The 25923-nt window shown below is 37.4% G+C and overlaps 1 protein-coding gene and 1 non-coding gene across 3 annotated transcripts; one reads left to right on the top strand and one right to left on the bottom strand.

The window, feature by feature from the left end:
- Positions 1 to 22463, top strand: LOC124185511 (sorting nexin-27). 2 transcript variants are annotated; one of them, XM_046576365.1, is made up of 7 exons: positions 1 to 333; positions 17193 to 17330; positions 17691 to 17915; positions 18302 to 18612; positions 19107 to 19345; positions 19731 to 20012; positions 20105 to 22463. In XM_046576365.1, the coding sequence occupies exons 1-7, from the start codon at positions 11 to 13 to the stop codon at positions 20171 to 20173; spliced, it is 1587 nt and encodes a 528-aa protein (XP_046432321.1). In that variant the 5' UTR covers positions 1 to 10; the 3' UTR covers positions 20174 to 22463. The 2 variants fall into 2 exon arrangements, with proteins under 2 accessions (XP_046432321.1, XP_046432322.1); XM_046576366.1 differs by lacking the exon at positions 1 to 333 and adding an exon at positions 15398 to 15544.
- Positions 22464 to 22673: 210 nt separating this feature from the next.
- On the bottom strand, positions 22674 to 22746 carry Trnak-uuu. The gene has a single exon. It is a non-coding gene; the product is annotated as a tRNA-Lys (tRNA).
- Positions 22747 to 25923: the final 3177 nt, after the last annotated feature.

The raw sequence follows: 25923 nt of genomic DNA, 5'->3' as shown, positions 1-25923 counted from the left end.
AGATTGTAAGATGGCGGACTGCGAGTCGGAGGTGCAGCGTCCGTCTACGAGGGATGACGGAATGAACACAACAGTGACGGTGATGAACAACGGGCGGGTGCCGCAGCACCCGAGTCCCTCGGTGAATCCCTCCGCGCAGGGGCCGCGGTGCGTTACGATATACAAAACGGAAACCGGGTTCGGTTTCAACGTGCGCGGTCAAGTCAGCGAAGGTGGACAGCTGAGGAGCATCAACGGGGAGCTTTACGCACCGCTGCAACATGTCAGCGCCGTGCTACCCCAAGGAGCCGCCGAGAAGGCCGGAGTACGCAAGGGTGACAGGATCCTCGAAGTGTGAGTAAATTAAAACTGAGACCCTTTGACCGCTTATCGTTGTTACTCGGCTCGCATCGAAAGCCGACGAGCACCGTCTGTTGTTTTCATTTAGAACGGGACGCCGATTTGATTCCACAGCTAAGTTCGACCTTTCAAGGCTAAGGGAGCCTTTTGTAACGATTGTAAACCTCTGCTCGAAAATCATTCATTCGCTCTTGAAGGCGAAGCGCCGCATAGTTGTAATGAAATTCATTCGTCGTTGTCCGCGATGTTATTGTAAGCACGCATTCTTTCAATCCTTGTTAATCGTTGCACCGTATACATATAGATACACTGATTTTACGGCCTTGGTATAGGTGGGCATTAGTTATAAAAGAAGACTGTCCCCCTCGGCTGCGGGGAGAGCGAAGATAACATATGTATATAAGCACAGCGTGCAACGATATCCGTTCGACTCGATGAGTTTCGTTAAAATAAGGGACCTCGAAACTTTTAACCGATGAGATGAACGAAAGCTTCGTTTCCTCGTCTCGTTGAATTCTTGTAATATTATCTTTCACCGTTTCTCGGTTCACCTGAAGCCATTTTTCTACCTGTCTCATTCCTTTCTTCTTATATTATTTCAACTTGCTAAACGGATCTGATCGTTCAACCGGCGTAAGATGATGTTTAGCTCACCGAGTGAAGTAAACCGAGGCTGTACCGCACCGCGTTATAATTCGTACGTGCGTGTTGCACAGGTAGACTTTCTCGAATGATTTCTATTAAAATATACGGAATGTGTAACGACTTTTTAATTAAACTTCGCACTCACTGTCTTACGTCAGTTGCTAAACAACCTCATAGGTATTTCCACATTTCCTCCTCCTGCGGGCAGACAGACATAGACAGACAGCACCAGCACCAGGTTCAATGAAACGAGTAATATTTACCGTTCACTCCATCTCCCTCTCGGGTTCACACAATTCCTATAAGCTATTATTCACCTGTGAAATCATCATCCCATTGGACCTCCGACCTAATATATGCAGTTAACCACAGCATCCAGAGTACAGCGTTCTCCTCTCAAATCAAATTACGGATTTATTTTCATACACTCAATGCCTAGGTCGGCATGCAGATTCGTAAATAAACGTAAATGTATCTACTATCGTGTGCAGCAGCAAGCAATGCGTGACAGACACGAAGAGCGAGAGTAACGTATAGGTGTGTATAATACACGTTACCTAACGACAATTATTTCACGTCGTTCAGCTTTACTCGCGGCTATTCATTCACGTCGTATCCCAGAGTAGGTACGTTGCACAGTTTGTACGGGGTCATCACTTGCATTCATTAGCGTTCCGTTATAATAATAAAAACGCGTACGTATCTGACAAACAAACAATATTCTTCGTCCCCTTTTTTCTCCGTTGATCTACGATGACGACAATTTACTCTCTCCTCTACTTTTATTCTCGTAGGAATAATTTTCCGGGAACTCAGAGACGTTCACCGCTCGCTTACGTCACCTGGGTTAATTGTTGACAGATGTTTTTATGTGTATATGTATATAAATATGTATAGTATTATAGTATGGTATTCATAATATAATACAATATATATCTGTATACTATAATGTATAAAAGTACGTATCGATTTATCTCTACAGATGGTTTTTACGAGCTGTACATGTATTGTACAAACCATGGCTGCGGTCACACGCATTGCATACACACACTTTCCCATATCGATTGATTGATTACACCGGTAAACACGAATTTTGGGTATCGGTTCTTTCTAGATGTCAAGTTTTCATTTCTTCCACGTAACTAATAAAAGAAAAAGTCATTTTATCAGATAAAGTTTGCCTTTGTAGAAACCAGAACGATATTTCCGATTTTAAGAAACATTATATATTTTCTCAAACATCGATTGTAAATAACAATTAAACAAATTTCAGTTTCGCACTGAAATCACTTCAAAAATAATAATTAATCACGAGTCAACAAAAAGTTTTAGGTCATAGCTATCGACCAAAAACTTCCAAGACTTATTTACCAACATAAAAAAGACAAAAGCAAACTTTATAAGTAATAAATAAAGATTTCGGTTATTATCTGAGGCATAGAATAAAAATTTATTTATTTGAATACAATCTCAATAAAAAAAATATTATTTTTTTTTTTACTGGCCTGTATTCCTATCGAACTTATTCGATACCTGCGATATTAATAATCACGAATGCATACAGCATACGCTGCTAAATTATATGTAACTCGATGTTATTGCGGTAATTATCTAATAATAGTCCAAAGAATGTCGATCATCGCGATCCGAATCCGCCCCCACGGAAATAATAGGCGGCAGATTTGCGTAATCTGTTTTCGCATATACGTCGCTTTTCTGCCTCCTCCTGCATCATCGTCGGCCGTTGTAGGTACATATCTACATGCGTACGTATGTCCATACACGCGGTATAAACAGATAAATTCGTATGTGAAAAATAAGTTTAAACGAAATCAATTATTACATATATGTATATATTTATACGTTTAGGTATGTAAATGAACATACATTTACATTTAGGTAGATCCGTGTCTGCTGCCCGTGTTCATTTGTAATACAATCGACCGTTGCAGAGGTTCACTGGGAGCAATCAGCGGTCAGCCTCATTCCTTTGCATCTACAGTTATACACTCTCTTCTCTTTCATCGCCGATAGAAGTCGCGCGTGTGTGTAAAGAAATCTGTTGGGTATACTCTGTACGTGTATAAAGTATAGATCATTCGATCTTTGCTGCGTGTACCTCGTATCTAATCATCGTTGTTACTCCTGGAGTAATTCATTCACCTCTTTTCCACCTTTTTCCCCGCGCCGACGGCGCTGTAAATTCGTTTCTACACTTTGGAGAACGCGTTTCTCGAATTACTCCAACGATAAGTACCGGCTATGCTTCGCGAGAAGGAAGGAAGGAAGGAAGGAATGGAAGAGCGCAATGCAGCGGGAATTACACATCGTCGAGAAACCGGTCGACGGACCCCGAGTGACCGTCGATCCTCGTGGATGCTGCTTCTTGGTGCAGAGGTCCATGACCTTGCGAACGATCGTTTAACCGCGAGTCTCGAGGAGCCAAACAATCCGATCTAACGTACACTGTAATAGTCGTAGACAATGAACGAACCGAGCGCGTACAACGATTCTTCCTCCAATAACATGTACGTATATACCGAGGAGGAGGGAAAACGTGGTGGTCATGTGTGAGTATCCGCACAAGCAGATGCACATGGCATTCGGTCTTTGGACGATGCGACAGCGCACCGGACAAAGATAGATAGCCAGAGGCATCTTGGGACCGTTTTAATCGGGAATTTAAATCCGTTTCACCAACCTTCTCACTCCAATTGTGCTGCACTGGGTCTAAGTTTGCAACGTTGATTGTTGGTCAACGATTCGTTTTTAGAGAAGAATCATGACGGTTTTCGCGACTCTTTAAGATTACTTGAAATTACGAGGTTGAAGTTAATGACTTTACTTTAACGAGACACGTTTAGCAAAATCGTTAGTTTTCGTCCTTAGGATTGTCTGAAATTCAGCTAGTAAATTATAACAAAGGAAATATGTTCATATCTTAAAATGCCAACTCCTTGAAAGTCGTTCTAAAATTGTACAACTATTTACTCCATGGATGTTTCGTTACCAACTTGAGGCTTGTCTGAAATTCGGTATCGAAACCGTGAATAAAGCGAAAGAAACCAATAATTGTTCTTACCAACTGGAAACTGTTTGACCGCAACCTTTTTCAAAAATCGCAATATGTCGATTTTATTTCAGTTGTTTTGATTTTACGTCAAGCTTTCTGTGTAACTTTGAACTCATGGTCGTTTAGTCATTTTTCAACAATGTCGCAAATCGCAGCTAAATACGATACCCACGTAATGTTACCGTATTACATTTTCCTGTTATTGGAAAGATGAAAAGTACAAATGGTTGAATTGCATATGGAACGCGGTAATAGCTGTAACCGGACCACGAACCTTTAATCTGCAAATTGATATTCAGGTCATGCCGCAATCACGTTGTCAATCATAAGTGCTGCAGTCAGGGCACGGATCATATAATGTACGTATGCAGAAGGTAGGTACGGGGTCGATCCTCGCGATGCGGCGTACTTACATTAAACCTTGGTCGACCAGAATTGCATGTGACACAATTTTTATGGGAATATAGATATTATAACGCACACGTGCGGACGCTGCGAAACTTCGCGATGCGGAATTCGCTGGTCGCGGTTCATGTTTTCACTTCAAAGAGGTGCGACGTCACCTTGGAAATACGGTTTTTCGGTAACTTAGTTCCAGACATTTTAAACTCATCCGATATCCTTATTTCCCTCAAGAGAAAAACGGCGTCTTGGTGAAATTGAAAACAAAATATTCCTCAATTTTCATCGAAGTACTTTCTTTTCGTTTAATTTTTTATCATGCACGCACATTTTCGTCCGTTGGATTTATTCCAAACTTTAATCGTCTTGTGTAAAGCTTATTGCTGCAATTTCACGTAGTCAAGTTTCTCTAGAGTGAAATTGAAATTCAGCACTCAAAGGTATTTATAAAGATTTTCAACGACTCGTGCCGTCAATACATGTCCAAATATAATCACGTCTTTTTGCATTTTCCATTTTTGTGTCACTTACCACCGTTATCAACGGATACTTACAATTGTTTTGCTTCAATTATCAAATAATCATGTTCCCTTGCAGCGCGGTATATATCGTATAATAATATAGCTGCGTCTAGATATTGTAAGACGTGATAACGAAGCGTTTTTATTTTCTTAGCTGTCTTTCTTCTGGCATTTTGTTTTTTATAATATGCAACTAAACGTGACTGCTATCTAATCTAAAAGTAGTACTCCAGGAAAAGCATTAATTCACTCGAAACACTTAAGATAAACTATCCTAAGACAAACAAAATAATTCGATTCGAATCAATTGTGCACAGTCTTCCTCATTTCATTCTGATAAAATACAGCTGATTTCTATGAATTCGTCAACACAAGCAATTCAATTAACTGTATATCGCATATTATAATTTACCGCATACAGCAATACGAGATATCGTTCGATCGAAATGAGATTACAATTTCTTTAGTTATCTACGTTGCGGAATTTCGAGTTTGAAATATTTCTCCGCAATTGTATTCTACATGTATACGTTTAACAACGACACGAGGCGATGACGTGGTGAAAAGAAACGCGAACGTGTCTTGTACTTTATCGTGACATTGCAGTTCCGCATTCCATCGGCTCTTGAGATAAAACGGGTGTATGCGCGACAGCGAGGTCAAAGAATGTAGACTTTTTTCTTGAATGTTTTGTATTGAAGAAGGTAAAAAAAAAAAAACATATTGAACAGATAGATTTAAAAAAAATTAAAAAACTAAAAACGATGTACACGAACGGAGAAGGAGCAAACAATAATAAGGCGTTGAAGTATATGCTTGATGAAATTCTCCAAAATTTCTCACAAGCTATCGTCATTATTGTTACTATTATTAATAATAAAAATAATTCATAAGCCCGTCTGAAGGATGAATTGATGTATACGCGTGTTTGACAGGGGCTGCAGCAGTAATTACGCAGCGTTTATATACATGTAATTCGGTGTGCATATATGTAACGTACGTGGATGTGTGTGCGTATGTACTTTTGACAACGACTCCCCGCGTGTCGATAAAACCTTTGATAAACGATTTCATTGAACGGGTGCGGAGGACAAGGCCATAGCTGTGCTGGTTTTAAGGGAACGAGGCTGAAGTTGGTAACGTCAACGTATCGAAACGTTGAAATAAAAATTACTATTTTGCATCTTTAGAATACTTGAAAATGTTGAATTTACTAAATCTGAGTTTGTTGATACGCTGTATTAACAGTTTACTTAATTTCAAGTTATCCTAAAGTTGCTGAATTACGAATTTTTCCATAGATACGTAATTAAAATAAAGTTGCAAACTTCAGCCTGAGTTAAGGGCGAAGAACGAACGCGTTCAAGGCTCACCCGGTAATTCCGACGACACGTGTTGTTTTTATTCTTCCATTTTACCGCTCCTTTATTTTAAATATGCATAAAGAAATATAGAATTTTTCAAACTCTTATTAACGTAGGTTTGATGAATTTACGACTGAAAATCTGATAAGGTATTCGCATGTAACGACGTATCGATGTTATTTTTTTAATTAAGAAACTGGGGTGAAAATATACAAGGTTTTACATAATCGTGGCGTCTTCATGCATCGAAGGGTGAAAAATTTTTGTATCAACTTAATCCTCCGTATAATTGTATATTATATATTAGAAGAAGATCTGCATACAATCACGGGAAAACGGAGAGGGGAATTTCAAAAAAAAAAAAAGAAAGAAAGAATCGCAACCTCGCATTAAAAAAGATTCACGTGTGAAATTCTCTTTTTAACTTCATCGCGCAATTGCGGTAACCGGTGTTCGTACTAAAAATATAAATCGTATGATAGTGCGAACTGCACGGTTGGAATAAGGTTGAGCGTGTTGACCGAATGATACATCGTTTAATCTTTATTACGAGTAACGAGATAAGCGCCAAATTAAATAACGCCACTGATTCACCTGTTCAGATTTGTTTAACAATTGACACTGTATGGGAAAATTTTTGGGCTCTGCTGCCGAGGACAAATTCATCCGCGAATATTTTGGACGGATATTCTGAATCAGAAATTTTAACGAGTCAGAATTGTTCGGATGTTGTAATTGGTGATAAAAATCGCAGATAAATATTGCGTTTGTCACACGATTTCTCATAATCGCTCACCGCCACGCTTCGTCAGCGTCTAAATTTGCATTTTTATTTCTGGTGAAGAGGTGACGAGGCGGCAGTGTAGATTGATTGGGTTACATCGCATATATGACGTGTTATAAAATCGCAAAGTCCGCTGCGTGGCTGTATTTTATTCGCATATACATACAACGTGTAGTTACAATATTATACGCCTGCACGAAACACTTTCTTTCAAACGCAAACTCTGCACGTGTATATTATTACCTTGTAATTTGCGCTCCCATTGCCGTCTTGAAAGGTTTCAGATTTAGTATGTCATAACATGTACGGAAAAGCTTTTTTGCGTTACATGCGAGGCATTCCACCCCAAACCGATCCACGTCTGATCCTCACCATCGGCGATTTTGTTTATTTTCATTGAGTTTTAGATTTTTTTGATCACGGATTTGATTTTCACACACTGTACGCCATGCTTAAAAGTAATAAAAAATTGCCGATAGCGAGGGTCACACTTAGGGCGGTTTGGTGTGGAATGCCTCATATACACATCCAGAAATATAATAATATATTTTGCGGCGTATATTGGTGAAAAAATTACAAAGGTCCAAAGTTTGTTCGAGGCACGTCACGCGCTTTTCACCTTGCACTCCAAATATTTCTAACACCCGAAACTCATTGTCAGTAAGACTAGCTCTATTTCACTCATACCGGAAGTACATACGCATATACACGCATACGTATAATACCGAGTTTGCAATCAGACCGTGTTGTTTCGTAACACTGCAAAAACTCAGTTTCATCGCCAACATGCATGTCACTTAAATGCGGTACGCGAGATATATTTCTAACCGTAGGCGTATCCATAGACGCATAATTATATCTATACCGTGGAGATGGTTATATTGATCTCGATGAAAATAACCCGAATAATAAATATCGACTGGTTAATTATCGATTCGCTATCGCTCCTTTATTTGTAATTATCCCTGAATTGAATTTTACAACATTCAACGTCACCGCAATCTTTTCCGGCTTCCGCAACGCTGTTTAACGTGCTAACATTTTTTTTTTCAACACTTTAACGTCAGTTAACATTTTTTCACTTCCAACAACCAATTAATTAGTGAATAACGTGTATCTACTATACATATATGCGTAATGTGTGATGCATACCTAAAGTAAAAAGAATATTAATATAAATTATTTGAATCAAATAGAATTGATCATCATTCACTTTTCGATGTATAATTATCATTGTATTGGCGATAATCAACTGCGCATTCATTATACTATTTTTAATGCAAACCGAACTGCAGTTTGCAGATGATGTGCCAATTGAAGTTTGCGTCATTTCCACCTCGCGGATGATGCATCGACCGCAGATATGTCGCACTTCTGACGTAGACGTGAACAATAAAAAAAATCTTTCTTAAACTCTGAGCGGAAAATTTTATTTCCGCGCTTTGTTCCAGACGAGGATCTGTCAGTCCATTGTAGATAACGATGACGATGGTGTACGTATAATTTACCGTATTTCGAGCGTGTTTAACAGCAATTTTAGATTCCACGTTCGTGTAGAGGGAATTGACGAGCTTCGTCCCCTTTAATTTTAGGCTGGCTAAATCGGAAGCCTTCCCTTGAGCAATCGACGTGTGTTTGCGTAGTTTCAATTTCCGTTTGATAACACAGGAGAAAGAACTTTCCCTGTGACCGTGACTCGCGTATGTAACGTGCAGTACCTGCAAGGCATATATGTATAACACGATATCCTCGCCTGACGTTTCTCGATTAACCTTCTATGGTATATTCTAGTTTCGTACATATGTATAAGCCGTAGTACGCACGTGAATGAGTACGTGACGCGGTTCTGCGTAGATACGTACCGATGTAGAGGCTTCGATCGATTTTATAGATATCGCTGAAATACTCGAGATTTCAAGAAATTAATTGTTACGATGGGTTTCATGTTACAAAAATAAGATTGAGATGAAAAAAATGATAGATTATTTGATTTGATCGATTGAATTTTATATTTATAATAATTTGCTCGTAAAAAAAATTCAATACATACTTAACCAAACCGTTACGGTCGAATGTTTTTTTTTGTCGACCGTAGTAAACAACAGCTCCAATGCGATTATAAATATTCCATTGACCGTATGTACATGCTTCGTAAATATAAATAAAGAATTTGTTTGATTCGATGAAATTTTTTCCGAGTGCCTGACATCTACGTGGGTGTATCCTATATAATGACGAAATGACGCGTGGGTGTTCATCGATCACCGCACGCTTTCCGACTTTCTGGGGTAATTTAACCCTGCACAGCTGCCGCAGAACGAACCGCGACTATAGTCCAAAGCCATAGAGATAATTAGAGCCTCGGGGATGGTCACGAACTTCGGTTTTTCAGTCGGTCGAATTTCATCGAAATAACCATGCAGCCAACGTACTATACGTATAATACGGGTGTAAGTATAGATGCGAATACGTCTATTACTATACGATTTTTTGAATGGAAATAATCGCGCCATTGATCGGAACGCCGGCTACACAAGCCACGTTTATTATACAGAGCATTATACCGCGAGCCTTTAAACTTGGACAATTACAGTTACGTCATGAATAAGAAAGACGGAGCTTCTATAACTGTGCCAATTATACTTTATTTAGAAATTGTTCGCGTGTATACACACGTATCTGTACCTGTTATTTACGCCTTTGGCACGATGTTGTATCGGTGTCTTTCTATAAAAGGTGCAGCATATATAATCTCTCGTATTGTGCAGAAACTGAGAAAGCACCGTGTGCGCGATTACCTAAGTAATCGTATAAGTAAGTGAAAGGCGTATAAATCAACGTACTAAAATCTCGCGTTATTATTTAAGAATAATTCTCTGTGTAGTATCGAAATGTTAAACCGTCAATCTCTCATTCATATCAAATATAATTGAATTGTCTACAATTATGAATCATATACACGAGCTGCATATAAAATTTTTTCAAAGAACTCCGTCTGTGCATACGTAACTTTTTCCTATTGAGTTTCTCAAGAGGCAATTGAATTGTACTACAAGTTGAATCTAATGTAAACACAGAGTTATCATGTAAGAAACTATAAAACCACCAACCGGACGTTTCGACCTTGTGGTGTCTATAATTTCCGGTAAAAAAATAAAATGTAGCATTATCATCGAATATCGAAGATTGTGTAAAATTCTTTGAAATAGAATAGGAATTACACGATCATAGGAAAGTTTGAACGGCTTTTTTTGACAATATTTCTCGCAACTGAAAATCGTTTATCTTCACTTTTGGTTTACACACCGGTCAAATTTAACCGCTGCTCAATAATGTGTTTAGTGATGCGGCATTATATGTATATCGAATTATATGTATGGATTCTAGTATGTGGATAATCTGCAATTTCAAGTGCGAATTCCGAAGATGGAACAACGTTCGAATCGTGCATAAAAAAAAAAAGTACCTCACAAATGCGGTTTACGTCACAACAATATATCCCTTGGTTCCTTGGTTCAAATTATGACGCTGCGGCTGGTAATATATGTAGAATAGCATGTAAGCATAGATATAACAGAGTTTGTAGAACGCTATGCTATATAATATATAGATATTTTTGATCGTTCAATAATTTACCGCCGTGTGGCGCTGATAAATGAAACTCCGCTGTCTAACTATATTGTGTAATAAAATTGGCATATAATGCCAAAAAGTAGAAATCTGACTTAACGTCGAATTCTGTAATAATCGCATGTTACTGTACGATTACAACGAGAAACCGGTTAGTCGTTATTTGTAGAAATAAAAAAGAAAAATATAAAATAATCGGACCTCCTCGGTATATTCGATTACTGACAGAGCAGAGAGATCAGAGAACTCTTGCGTCATTTTCTCAATATTCTCTCCTTGTGTAACACGCACGCGTGTATTATACATACAATGACCAGCCGTCCTCCGGCATCTTTGGTCCTCCTTCGTCTATCAAATACCAAAGGCGTCGTCTTGAACGCAGCAAACTCGGCAACTTTTCATCCCCCGACGTTCGCTGATCGTTAACACAGATGTCCCTCTTTTCATCGCGTAATTATTTCCTGAAGAGAGCTGGAAGGCTTCTTCGTATGAGGGTGGATAATTAACTGCGAATGGCTGTAAATCACCTTGTTCTATGTACAATACATAATACACATGTAAAACATATGTATAAAAGGAGATGGGTGAATTTAATTTTGCAGAGAACCTGTTGCGAGGATAGTTGTTGAATATCATTTAGACGCAATATTATGGTGCAAAATACTGCATCGAATACTATACAGTCAGACAACGAATCTCGCGACAGACGGAGCGAAACCTGAAACTTGATACTAATGAGACCCCCCCGGATGGCCGTGCAGAAAAGAATAATAACAAAAGAGCCGGGGTTGGTTCTTATCGTTAGCACCGCTACGCTGCCAGCGTGCTTTTACCGGCTTACAATCACTCGAAAGGTTTCACCTGAGTTTGTACAGCGAAGAGTCGGCCGAGCGAAGTGTGCAAGTCGGTTCCGAAAACTGAAAAATTACTGTGGTGAAAGATGGAGGATTTTTGAACTACGTTTGCCAAAAAGAAAAAAAAAAATAATGATAAAAATAAAACTGCACGCGTCCAGGAAACGTCAAAAAAGTTTTTAAACTGCAAGGATCAGAGTACTTGATAAAATAAATGAGTTTTAACAGTACATGCGATTCAATTCCCAAAAGGTTTTTATAATCAGAAAGGTAGTTTTGTAGATTCAATATATAATTTTAGAAAAATTTCAATGCTTACACTTACTTTATTCTTATTTGGTATTTAACTGTTTGACTGTTGGTATTTATTACGAATGAGATTGAATTTGCATCTGGAATTAAAATTCAAGGTGATTTCTAATAAAAAACAAAGAACAACGAGGTTAGTTTCACCTGAAAATTTATAACTACAGCTGCTAAGTCGGAATGAAATTATTTATTTTTACGTGTGAGTCGTCACTCGAGGCTGTTGCAATTAATTGATGTCTCGAAAACTGTGCTATAAAGATAAGAAAAACAAAACACGAATGGAGGTCTTTGGGTCAATGTTGCGTATATAAATTGATTATTTCGTAAGATGGAACTATAAATCAATACTATCGGAAATCTAGCGATCACACTATCCAATACGTGTTTTTGGATTGCGTTGATTCATGTGACGATGAATGATGTCGAGATAAGCTCTGAGTTAGCTTCATGACGATCAGTGTATACCTACGTCTGACAAGAATTTGAGATATGAGTAAGATTATTCTGTCACAGGTAATTCTACGTAACCGAAACGAAAGTGTATGATATACGAGTATACTTACCTGTAAGTGTGTATCTAAAAATCTGACGTCGTCACATTTATTTTCAAACGTTTGTCAGCTGATTTATATAAATTAGTTCCTTTTGTTTTCACGTATTTTTTTTTTACAATCCTTTGTTAATAATCTAAGGCCTTTTTTTCTGTTATACTCCACTTCATTCATCCGTCGAAAAATAGATAACGAGTGGATTTCGCGAAAAGAACATTCGAAGCAATAAACCTTGGAATACACCACACACATATTTTTTTCTTTCTTTTGGTAAACTCAATTTCCCTCCCGTAGAACTAATTCTTGTACAAATAGAGAAATCACGAACGTGTATGAAATGACTTTCCCTTGTCTTTTGTTACACATATATGTATACACACGTTATCCGTATACATGTCCGCAGACTTGCGCCCGTTTTATGTATAACTTAGTAGTACAAATCTCACTTGTTGGCCTCATTTTTCTTATCACAATCTCATTTTTATCGCCCTATATACTTACAAATAAGGAAAGGCTTCCTCCGTCACCCGGAAGCGACAGATCTTTTCCTGCGGACAAAGCGTCCTTTGATGATGAGAGAAAATTATGCCTTGCGGCGGCGATTCGGGCGTCTCGGAGTCCCTCGACAATTGCGATCATACGCTGCAGAGATTCGTTAAGCTCCAAGCAACGCCAATTGCAAGTACTAAAATACACGACAGATTTTTTCGACGTTTCGTGGCTGTAGAAATAATTCGCTAATTTAATCGCTGCAGCGAAAAAGTTTGGTCTTCATCATCCAAAATCATCCCCGTATCGGACATTCCACCCTTTGCGCAGGTAACTTGAAAAACTTTCATCATAACAGTCTAGATTTGACCACCAAGGGATGGAATGTCCGAAATCGGGATGATTTTTGAAAATGGTAAATGAACTCTTCTGGCAACGATTAATTAACGTTGAAATCCTGTTTATTTTTTTTTATTTTTTTCTTCCCCTTTGTTCTTCCACTGTCACTATCGTATTTTCAAAGTGGAAAATGCCAACTTAATACTGTCCTTGACCTGCCGTTTTTAAAAAAATTTTTTTATTATTTTGTCCTTTAATAGCTTGAGTGAAAAATTATTATCTTGGCTATCGATTATCTTATTTAATCAGCGAAAAATCCGCTTTGTCTTTTCAACCGTTGTTCTGCATTGGCATTTCCAGCTTGTCGTGTATAAGCTGAAGGCTCAGCCTCTACGACACGCGTAGATCGTCGACGCCTTTTTTCTTTTTCCTTTATTTTTTTTTTTTTTTATTTATTTACTCTTATTTCGAACCGCGCCCCCCTCATCGACCAATCGGAGAGTATAAACTTTCACTCTTGGAATTCAACGCGGTCGATCGTCGAGACCTTCGAAACCGGCGTCATACCCTTTCATTTCAATCCGCGATGTTTGAGGAAACACAACCTCACCGCGTATACAACGAACGACCGAAGAGAGTGTCCGTTTTGCTGTAGGAAACTAATTCTGCTTGTGGCCAGATTCCCGTCGTCTCACTTTTCAAACTTTTGTATATTCAAAAAGTTATACTTTTCCCCCGCAGACTTTTCGACGTTTCGCTATTCTTTATACTGTAATTCGTATTTTTCCGACAAAAAGTGTTATCTCTACGTGGAAACTTTGCGATACACTGCAACGCAAACTTGCAATATTGAAAGTGTGCATGGAAAACTATACTGTGAATTATGTTATACTACATTAGAAAAAGTTTTTACTCCCACGCTCGTGCAGGGAAAAATATATCTTGATACTCTTCACTGAGAAGTTTGGTTAATTTTATTTCTTTTATTTTTTTTTTTTCTATACGTCTTATTCCATTCGCAATTATCTTGGTCCTTTGTCACGGTGTAGAAGGATCTTTTTGTGAATTAATTATCTCGCGTCGAGGACGAACATTCAATTGCGTGATATGTATGTGTTTTTATATCGTACCCGCGGTCCTACTTTTCACCGATGCAGACCTCGTTCGGATGCTTGAAGATTTATGCTAATTTTGCAATCTCGTAGAGTTGGTAAATGTCACTTATTTTGTGATTTTTTTTTTTTTTTTAATTACGACACTGCAATGTATTGTATATTGAGAAAATTTATCGTTATTCGTAATATATACTCGAAAGTGACTTTACGATTCCATTTTTGAACAGATATATATATATATATATATATATATATATATATATATATATATATATATATATACACATACATGTATATAAAGATATTTATTTTTTATGCAATTTTTTATAATCTCAGTCGACATTTTTTCATCAGCCAACTTGATGGAATTCGTGTTGCATGACGCAACATTTGCACTTTATAATACAGAGATAATATTATATCTGCTGTAGCGTTAATTTTTTTTCGTTTCTTATAAGGTATTTTGTTTTTTCTTCTTCTTTTTCGTTAGCCTTTTGCAAAGTTCATCAAGTACACACAACGCAAACACGTACTGCACGAGTCGTGGGTGTATTTTTTCTCGAACTAGATATCGCAAGCGCAGTAGTTTATCTTTCTTCACACACCTCCACCGTATATGTGACATTACACGCACAAACTTCTCAGTGTAGATTATACGAAATCGAGAGGGGCTCGAAGAGATGACGACCACTCGATAAATTCGTATTTCTCGTTATACGAAGCGCTCGAACATCTTTGTATGGAGTTATTCTAATTGTGGATGGAATTGTGTGTTGCGCTAATCCCACCCGTCGTCGTGGTTATCGCCTATCAATTCGGAGTCTCTGCGGTCGGTCGACGTTACGCGTATTCGAAGAGTACGTCGTGAGACTCTGTGCCAGAGTGATCCCTTCCAATTGATTGTTATATCTATGCGAACATCAATATCGATACAACAGCATATTTCGTCGATCGACATTCCGCGTGGTGATTAGAGGTAGGGAAAAGATCAAATCTATTAAAAGTAAGACATGCTGTCTTGTCACGTGACTGCGGTTCAGTACGACTGGGCGAAAAGCAAACGGCGATTGAGGCAATTGGATACTCAAGTCAATGGAAATTTTCAACTTGACGTTATATCCGGGAACGAGTAAGTATATCATAGCATGTAACGTGCATGTTAGTGACGCGTCTATCGATCGGAAATTTTCCCACTCGCTTTCTTGTAGCAGGGCAGAGTTTATATTCATTCCTATAACGTGGGTCTTGTATTATTTATTTATTTATTTATTTTTTTTTTTTCTTGGTATTTTTTGAACTCGAATTTGAATTCAAACGTTTGTGCAATATTATATCACTGACGATGATTTATACACGCAACAACTGAAACGCTACTTTGGGTATTAAGTTCAGTTATACGTTTCCGATCGGTTCACATCTGGATTTTGGAATATTTTGTTCGCGTTAAACTTTGTCTAATAGTTTGTCAAAATTTATTCGCGCATGTTTAAACACGCTGTAGGAACGTTATGCCGCCAGTTTATATACATAATAAAAAAAAACGAGAAATTTGTTTTGTATAAAAATACCACGAGAGGTGGAATATAAAAATATTAACAGTCTACACTATTTTTCCTTTAATCAAATTTATTTTTTAACATTTTAATTTTTCTTTTATTACTTTATCTGCTAACGAGGAGTATTTTTCTGTTCTTCAGATAACTTTAATCGCCGCGCAGGGAATCCGGTTTTATTTTTGTATGCATAGTATAATTATATGTATATATCCTACTGACACAGCTTTTTATTTGAAAATTGGTCAATATCACCAGACCATACTGTATAATCGTGACGTTTTATCGGATTACGTACGAGTTTTATTTTGAGATATTATCGAGCAAGGACATTACAATTTGGAAACTCACGATGATTCTAATATATAATGTAAAATTGAAAATCATGAGTTGCTCTGCACGTACCTAATCATTTATTCTAACGTGACGCAAGAGTCTTTTATCATATCTCATCATCGCATTCAGCCAGTGTATATAAATTATTGTTAAAAATGATATTGCGTATACCTATACCTCACCTTACAGCGATATCGTGCGAAGTTTAGAAATAAGGCACACATGTGCACTAACAACTGTCGACGTCAACCACCCATTTTATCTACAGTCGAGTCGGTGCAGTTGAACACAACACATATAAATGCATATCGCTTACAATGACATTGACCATCTGCATTCTCGCCGTTTATCCTGTACGCTCCTTATTAAAATTCTTATAACCGTTAACTCACGTATGACCTGCGTATTGATCAGAATTTTCGAGCTCTTTAATTCGGATCAGGCGATGCTCAATTCTCTATTGATGTGTCGCATAAATATTTCTGTCACGCATGTTTGAAAATTTATACTTTTTCATCCGAGTCTGCAATTTGCCATTGATTTACTTACTACTTGTATGATATTATTTTTACTTACTTATGAAACCGATTTGCCGGAAAATAATCTATGTACGTATAAAGTCTGTCCGATTTGATATAACCGACAATGAACATTTATACCACTAGCTTTTGATTCATCCATTTCCGATCATTTCATTTTTATGAAAAGTATGTAACATCGAAGTGTTGCAAATGTTCGTTTAGAAAAAAAATTGAAAACATTTTCAAGTCCCAGTTTTCCGACCACCTTAATACGTAAGCACATTACACGAGATTCCATTCTTGTTCGTATATATGTATGATACAGACGACAGCCGTAATTAAATGAGGCATGTTTACTTTGTTACAGAAATAACGTGAACGTCGAAGGAGCGACGCACAAGCAGGTCGTGGATCTGATAAAATCCGGAGGTGATGTACTCACCCTGACAGTTATCTCCGTCACGCCCCAGGAAGCTGAGAGGTTGGAGCCGATCGAGGACCTGAGGTGAGTCCTCGAATTTTCTCACCCTGAATTACTACATCCCGTCCTATAATTTCCTTCTCCAATTAATCAAATTTACCATGTACATTGTATATCGATCTATACTTTATTTTCCTTGTTATATTCTGAATTTTCTCGACAAGTCCGTAATTTATTCTTTAACAATCCTCAAAAAAATTACCCCAGTGTACATGTAATGAATCGTAAACGTAAGATGAATGCTTCAGAATTTTCGGCACCTTTATCGTAAGACTGGCACAAAATTGTAGACGAAGTTTATAAAGTAAAACAATTTTTGACTGTGCAGTAGGTAGGCTTTCGTTGTAAAACACCGTGATAATCGCCTGCGTTACCATTTTTCAGCTACGCGTCTGTCGACTACAGCGAAAAGCGATCCCTACCGATTAGCGTGCCGGATTATCACGTCCGAGAACGCAAGCACGAACGATATGTCGTCTTCAACGTACACATGGCAGGCAGGCATCTGTGTTCACGGCGGTATCGGGAATTCGCAGCTCTTCACATGGCCCTCAAGAAGGAATTCATTGGATTCAATTTCCCGAAGTTACCTGGGAAATGGCCCTTTCAGTAAGTTATTCTCATATTTCACGCAGTGGAAAAATTATTCCGTCTGATCGTCAATACTTGTTCAACATATGTATGCGAGTTTGCATCATTTTTATCGACGGTTGAACGAAGTCTATAAAGTATCAAAGTTTCAGAAATTCAACGGTTCAAGAATGTTAAACCTTGAACTTTGACGGATTAATGTTATTGTTATTGTTGTAGCATTCGAAGGTGTTTAAATTGATAGAAAAAACAGCACAGATATGAGACATGAAAAATTCCATGATGATGCGCTACGCTGAAACAACAGATCTCTTTGTGAACTCAACTGTCTTCCATCTTTCTCATATCTGAATGGACAAGTCAATTAGAATCGAATCAATTTTCATCAAGCACTTTTAATGCAGGTTGAGCGAGCAGCAATTAGACGGCAGGCGCCGTGGGCTAGAACAGTATTTGGAAAAAGTGTGCGCAGTTCGCGTTATCGCGGAAAGCGACGCTGTGCAAGAGTTCCTGACTGATCGCCTGGAAGAAGACGGTGACCAGGGTCCAGCAGTTGATCTCAAGGTACTTTTGCCTGATCGAGAGGTGGTCACAGTGACTGTGGCAAAAGCAGCTAACGCAAGGGACGTTTACGACGCCGTATGCTGCAGGGTTGGCCTTGATACGGACACAGCAAAGTACTTCTACCTCTTCGAAATAGTCGAGTACAATTTCGGTAAAGAAAATTTATTTCACGTTTACTTGATTCGTACCTGAAAATATACCTTTTATAGAGTTAATAAAGAGTTACGTTTTGGTAATGAAGATCACTACTTTCTTGTTTCTTAACTAACTTACTATCAATTGATATTTCAATTATACGTACGTTCGACTTGGCAAACTTGTGAAGTTAACTAATAGTTTTCTTTGTTGTTAAAGTTCATGTAAATCGGAAAAATCGACATATTGTCAGTACCCTTCAGAGTTCGTCAAGTATTTTTTATCACAATACATTCAGGGAACAAACTAAACTTTGAGTTGTTAACTGATTGTTCTAGTTTTGGATCATTTCTTTGATGAAACTCGTCTGTTTTTGCCCCTCCCGAGTTATTTTATTACTTTTTCAAGAGTACAATTAAGCAAAAAATCTACTTTTCATAAATGAAAATAAGAACTCTTCGCCCAAGTTATGATTGAAGGAACTTTATACTATTTATTACAAAATTTTAGAACGGAAACTCCAACCACATGAGCATCCGCACACTCTCTACATCCAAAACTATTCGACGGCTAGCGCGACCTGTTTGGCGATCAGAAGATGGTTATTCACACTGTCAAGACCACTAAGTGAACAGTCACTGACTTGGATATTTTGGCAGGCTGTAGACGAAGTCAACAGAGGGCATATTAGTGCCGGCGAAAGATTGTATCAGTTGAAAGCTCTACAAGATGCATCGAGGAAACACGAAGTAAGGTTTTGATTGAAAGCTGAGTCGAAGGTTGAAGTTAGTAAGGGTAACGTAACGGAACACGCAATGAAAATCATTATCTTACAACTTGAGATATATTCCGAAGGAGTTGTATTTGTTACATGTTTGTACGTTCTCCTTCATTATGATTTACTGAATTTCAGACAGTTCTAAATTAGCGAAATAACGATATTTTTCAGAAAATGCATTGTTACATTAACGTTATGAACTTTAATCTCGTATGTGGATTTAAATTTTAAGAGAGAAACAACGGTAGGAACTGTTCTTTTTATCAAAATTCACTGATTGTTTATACGTTTCACGCAACAATAATACACAAATTACGCCATTCTAAAAAATCTCGGCATTGATAATATTGTTTCAGTACCTGAAATTGGCACGAGAATTGAATGGCTATGGCGATGTCGTATTTCCGCATTGTGCGTGCGATTCGAGAAAAGAGGGACATGTGGTGGCTGCTGTAGGTGCGGCCGCGTTCAAACTGCACGCGTGCAAGGAGGATGGTACCCTCGAATCACAAGTTGTAGAGTTTCAATGGAATTCTATAGCTCGGTGGGAAGTTGACGAGGAAAGCATGGCATTTTGTTTTCAGTACACAAGACCGGACAATAGACCACCCCGTTGGTTGAAAGTCTTCACGCCTTACGTGAGTTTCAACTGATAAAAATTAGAGTATAGTGAAAAAGAGTAAATTATATATGCATATCGTCATGTGCTTCGTTTTGCGTCTGTTTACAGTATACGTTCCTTTCTGACTGCTTCGATCGAATAGCGGAAGAAGCCAAGTGGGATGATCCCGGAGAATGACACAACGCCCAAGTGTAAACGGTTGGCTTTCATTGAAATATTACCCTAACATTAGATAATGAAGACCTTGGATATATAAAAAAAAAAAACACATTTGACAGACACGTAGATGATATGGTAAGGTATTGAATATGCCAGCACTTCGATTTACATTGGCCTATGAAGTTAAGGCCCTGGTGAACAGAAACGGTAAGACTTAATTGTTAAGAAACTTCAAGTATTTGATGCTGTGTTCGAATATATTCAAAAAGAACGTCGTAGTCGACCTCACTGTCTTTCGATCTCGGGATGATTGTTCCAGTATAACAAAGTAGCCAATGGACGTAGTTCCACCATATTATATTTCTTTGTTTCATTTCCTTCTCATAAGCGTTACGTATAACTTGAATTATGGTAGTGTGAAAATCTAGATACATACCTCTTTCCTCGGAACGGCGCAAGTATTTTAATGTTCAGAATTGTCGTTACGGGGTATAATTAATAATAACAATAATAATAATGATAATAATAATAATAATAATAGACTTTAGACCGGCGCTGAAGAACACCATTACCCATTACCGTTACCGTTACAAAGAAGATACAATATTAATATGAGGAAACAAATGAATGAGGGAATATATAAATGAATGATTAAATAATAAACAAATGAATACTCTTTCCTAATGAATATATATAAAATGAATAATAATAGTAATATTATTGATGGTAATAAACAGATTTTAGATGAAAATATGTAGCGAATGAATATATTCTAAATTGTCGTTAATGTTTTAAAACTTTATTGATAGTTGACACAGGTTAGTGAATCTGTGTGCGACGTAATAATGATCATTATCAATTATTAACTGATCACCTACATACAAACGTTGAATATACCTTGTAACTGGTTCGAAATACCTTACAACATGTTCGTTGAATTAGGTAGATAGGCATTAACACAATGGCCTATTTAAAAAAGAATATACAAATAAATGAAAGGAAAAAAACAAGAATTAATAAATTTTAGAAAGTAAAAGTCTACGAATAGTATACATTAAATTATTATTTATTATCGCCGCATAATAGGAACCTACACCTATACATGATATGATATCACGGGTAGCGATACTGTTAAATAGCTATTGCCTAGCTATTGCCAAAAGTCGCGGTTGCAATTTAAAACATTCAAGCATCTGCAATTATCTTTGTTGGTTTTCCCCGTGTTGATTAGTGATTATTTACTTGACATATACTTACACTAAAAGTTATACAAATGTTTTAACAGCATCTGCAGCAAGCTATTTCAAGTATTCTAATTATTTTCAAGTGAATTATGAATTTACTGATCTGACTGTAAATAAGATTTAGATAAGAGAAAAATATGCTATACGATTATCTTTATACAATAATATTATTCATTTTTTCTTTTTACTCCTATTTTTGGTTATAGATGATTCATGTTTGAACACTGTAACAGATGTTTTGTTCCTTTTTATAAAATGAAAAACAAAAAAAATAATTAAAACAATTAATAAGTAATAGTAAGATCGAATTCTGCTACGTGAGGAATCTTGGGTGTAAAATTTACGGGCAGATTTCTTGGAAAGCCTCGTCAAATTGTATGTATGTATTAAACATGAATCAAAGTGGTATAATGATGGTGATGTACCTACCTGAAAAATTCGATATGCTGAAAAATTCTTGTAGAAATAAGAAATTCCTTAAAAAAGAATGAATATTTAAAATACCTATGAATAAAGTAATATTAATATAATATTAGAAGCTGGAATAGTTGGCACACGTGAAAAAGAGAGATTTTAAATATGGTACAGAGAAATTATAATGTTGAGTATAATAACGCAAAAAACATCACCCATATTCCTGAATTATAAAAATTTCCATGGCTTTTTGTGATGTATTATTGAAAATATAATATTAGTATAATAATGATTAATTTACTCGTATAGTTATAGTTAGTAAGACCATATCATTATTATTAATATCTTGTAATTTAGAGACTAGTTATTACAGTGATAATAATAATTTTCTTCGCGACATATGTCGCGCCTTAATCGAGATACATATTTATAATACATATACATATATAAATATATATTTCGCTTAATGGAATGTTTGCATCGTCTTAAAAGAAATTTTCTTCTACATATTTATAGTTTACCTCATTTATTCCTTCTAAATTGTAAGGCTTTGTGGTGCTTATTGATTTACAACTTATTAAGTTTCTTACTGTACCAACCAATATGTAAAGAACGAACAAATAAATAATTTTAAGAGATTACAAAACCTCGACGGTGTTTCACTCGCATTTTGGAAGCGGTTCGATAAAGCGTATACGAAGCTGCTACGCCGCACGTTGATCCGTGTAATAACATGAATATTTCTCGGTGAATTCGTAGTCCGTCTAAATACATTATTTCAAGTTCGTATGTAATCATTCTCATATGTGATGACGTTTCTGATGTTTCTAAAAACGTAATTATGATGCTAAAAAAATTCTCGCCCGAACAGGGACTTGAACCCTGGACCCTCAGATTAAAAGTCTGATGCTCTACCGACTGAGCTATCCGGGCGCTTATAACAGAGGATTGATATATATTATTTTGTATTAAAATATAACGCATCCCACACGTTTTCTCGTTAAAATTATATTATATGTATTCATTATCAATCAATCGAATGTATTGACATTCGGCTAAAACTACCATTGGCACCTTCTTGGTTTTGTATTTTAAGGATTAATAATACTTATATAATAATGTATTACGATGAAATAAAAACGAATGGAGAATTGAATGAAAATAAAGAAAGCAAATTAACATCATTAAAACGTTACTCGAGTTCTATCAAGAAAATGAATATTTTGCCTTGATAATTTTATAATCCATCAGGCGTAGAATCAATGAAAGTACTTTGCCATTTTTTTTTTATTTTCATTCAAACCAACGATAAAATTAGATCCTTACAATGGTGATTTCCTAAAATAATAGTATTATTTTTAATTGTATTTGACTGCATAACCATTTGCCCACGACGAAGAAACTAAAATCAGTTTCTGCGAAAATCCAACACTTTCATTCATTTTTTCATTTAGCTATCAAAGTTAATTTTTTAAGAAAATAATGACATTGTAAGTTACTGTAAGTTTCTGTTTCTCACACTTGTCGGAGATAAATTTCGACTGGGTCTTTCAAGTAATGAAATACACATACTTCGCTACCCCTACGGTTGCGTATACAATAAACAAATGTATCAGATTATGATCAAAACATTCCGCCCTTTGTAGCAAGCACCAAAATCCTGCTTGATAAACGGCAATTTAAAAATCCGATCTTCTACTTAACCCCCTTTAGTCAGGATTATTTCAAGTCAACTGTAACAAAGGTAAAAGGGTTGATCGTCTAAAGGGCAGCCTTGTATCTACGTGCTACGTTTTGGTTGTATAATTGGGGTGAAAACAAGACCTGATCAGCAGCCCTTAAAAGCTTTAATGAATTGTTACATGTCGTGTCTAATTCGCAGTGCTTCGTTAAATGGAAGAACGACAATTTTTTTCGGTGTTCGTACAACCAGCCAATTCATGCATAGTTTGGAATTTTTGTTCACATCCACTAAAGCTATTTTTCTGTTCCAGGAGTTTCGAAACTACACAAGGAGGACAATGTTCCTGAATTATTTTTCTCCAATAAATCGAGGGCAGAAATTTAAGAAGGCAGTTGATAAAAAAATAACGCTCTTCATTCCAGGCGAGTCTAACACACCATTACAACCAAAAATTATGCAAGTCTCGGAATTTTCAGTCACACTCTCTTTTCTCTGTTTCAGTGTTTCGAACATAGTTTCGAAGTCCCCGTCAAATTTCCACTCGTTTCGCTCGTAATATAGGCAATGGTTTGATTGCTTTCACTGTCAATGTGGATATGGTCAGGAATTTGACAGTGAGGACCGTTCGTTGATATTGACGAGCTTCAAAGTTACACACAACGAAACGATAAGGAGAGGACATTGACGCGTGCGGCAGTCAATTCCTTCGTTGCGGTAATCTGCACGGGCTGATCGGCTGTAAATGAAATACTTGTCATTCTTTTCCACCCCGATGATCCACGATTCGAGAGCGCGGCGACACTATTAAACATGCATACATACACACTCGTATGCAGAACAGAGAAGGGATCCACGTGCGAGCTGATCTGATCACCAGGACCAAAGGGCCAAGGGGATTGTTGATCTAATAGGGGGCTTAGGACTGGCTAGTGGCAATATATAATCCCTCTAACTGGCAACTAACATATTTGTGACGCTTAGGTGGTCGGTCATTGGCGTACCTTCTGGTGATTAAAAAATCGTCGTTGCGATATGAAAATTATTTTTCTCCGTAGGGGAAAAAGGTGCTCAGAGACGCACCGTGTGTAGGTACGTAGGTATATTTTGTCACAACTTTGTTCCTGGTATAAAAAATGTCTTATGCCTATACGGGTTCGTCTGTGCGAAATTTGAATACGGAATCCGAATACTCGCGAATGATCAATCTTCAATTGCCAATCCCTGTCTGCATTTATATTGGATTTTTAAAGTGTAATATATTCGGTGTATAAAAATCATGGAATCTCGACTGATGTCAAAAAGAAAACAAATTTACGGCGTGCAATTTGATTTGTGCGTTGACGGATTTTTTTCGAATTTCGAGGGTATATAATATTTCGAAGCATATACGCATACTGTAACCCGCTCTCGTGGAAAATAAAACATTTTACCAATAAAATTCAATGTCTGATGAAATTCTCGGGGAAAAGCGTGTTCGCTTGGCTACGCCGCTGCCGGCTGACAAAATCGTTCTCTCCCTTTACAGGGCAGCACAGAGTTGGGCTGCATCGCTTTTTGACTCTCCCCCTCCTTGTCCCCATTCTCGAGCACCCTCCGGGTGTAACGCTGACTTTTATTACCGTGTTTGATGTTACGAATGCGTTCAACGTTGCCTATGACCTCCCCCCTCATCCCTTCCCGGCCACCACCCTTTAACCCCCACGCTCGCGTATTCTATGCTATACGAGTGGTTATGCTTTTTACGCTGCATGCCTCACTTGCACGTGATCGCAGCAACGGGTTCGAACGATCGACCGTCTAGTTCAAGGCTAGAAAATTTCACCGGCTTAACAGGTTCATTATGGCTCGAGAATTAATCGGCGAATGGCTGAAATTATCGTGAGTTTAATTGAAGAGAGCAGAATTTATCGATAAGTTTAAACCTATTTCTTGGACTATTCCGACAATGAGACTTACTTCGAAAAGAACAACCGTGATTTTGCTCAATACCGTTACTAGCTTGGTTGATTTTGCTTCTGCATTATCATTGTTGTCATACACGACCACCGAATGACTCGTTTTTTATACATTGCTAGTTTGCAGGTGGAGCTGTAACGAGTGGGGAACTCGGCGATATTAATTTTGGGGACAAATATATGAGTATAACCGGTCTCGCTCGAGTGCAGATCAGAATTCCACAAGGCAAACCCTTACCGCACGGCACGCAGGGAAATACATGGAAGAAAATGGGGATGCGCAGGTGCGGCGTGAGGGTAACATACAAAACTCAAATATTTTGTCAAAAATCGACGTACCCTTTGCTACGGTTGTTGATATTCCTTCCATACGGTGATATGAATTTTTTTTTTTTTAATTTTCGGTAAGTCGAATTTCTTAAATTTTTGCCAGGCAAGTGAAGTAGATATTATTTATGTACGTGTAGAAGC

This window comes from Neodiprion fabricii, chromosome 6, assembly GCF_021155785.1.
Source record: "Neodiprion fabricii isolate iyNeoFabr1 chromosome 6, iyNeoFabr1.1, whole genome shotgun sequence".
Classification (NCBI taxonomy): Eukaryota; Metazoa; Arthropoda; class Insecta; order Hymenoptera; family Diprionidae; genus Neodiprion; species Neodiprion fabricii.
This window is presented reverse-complemented; position numbering and strand designations above follow the sequence as displayed.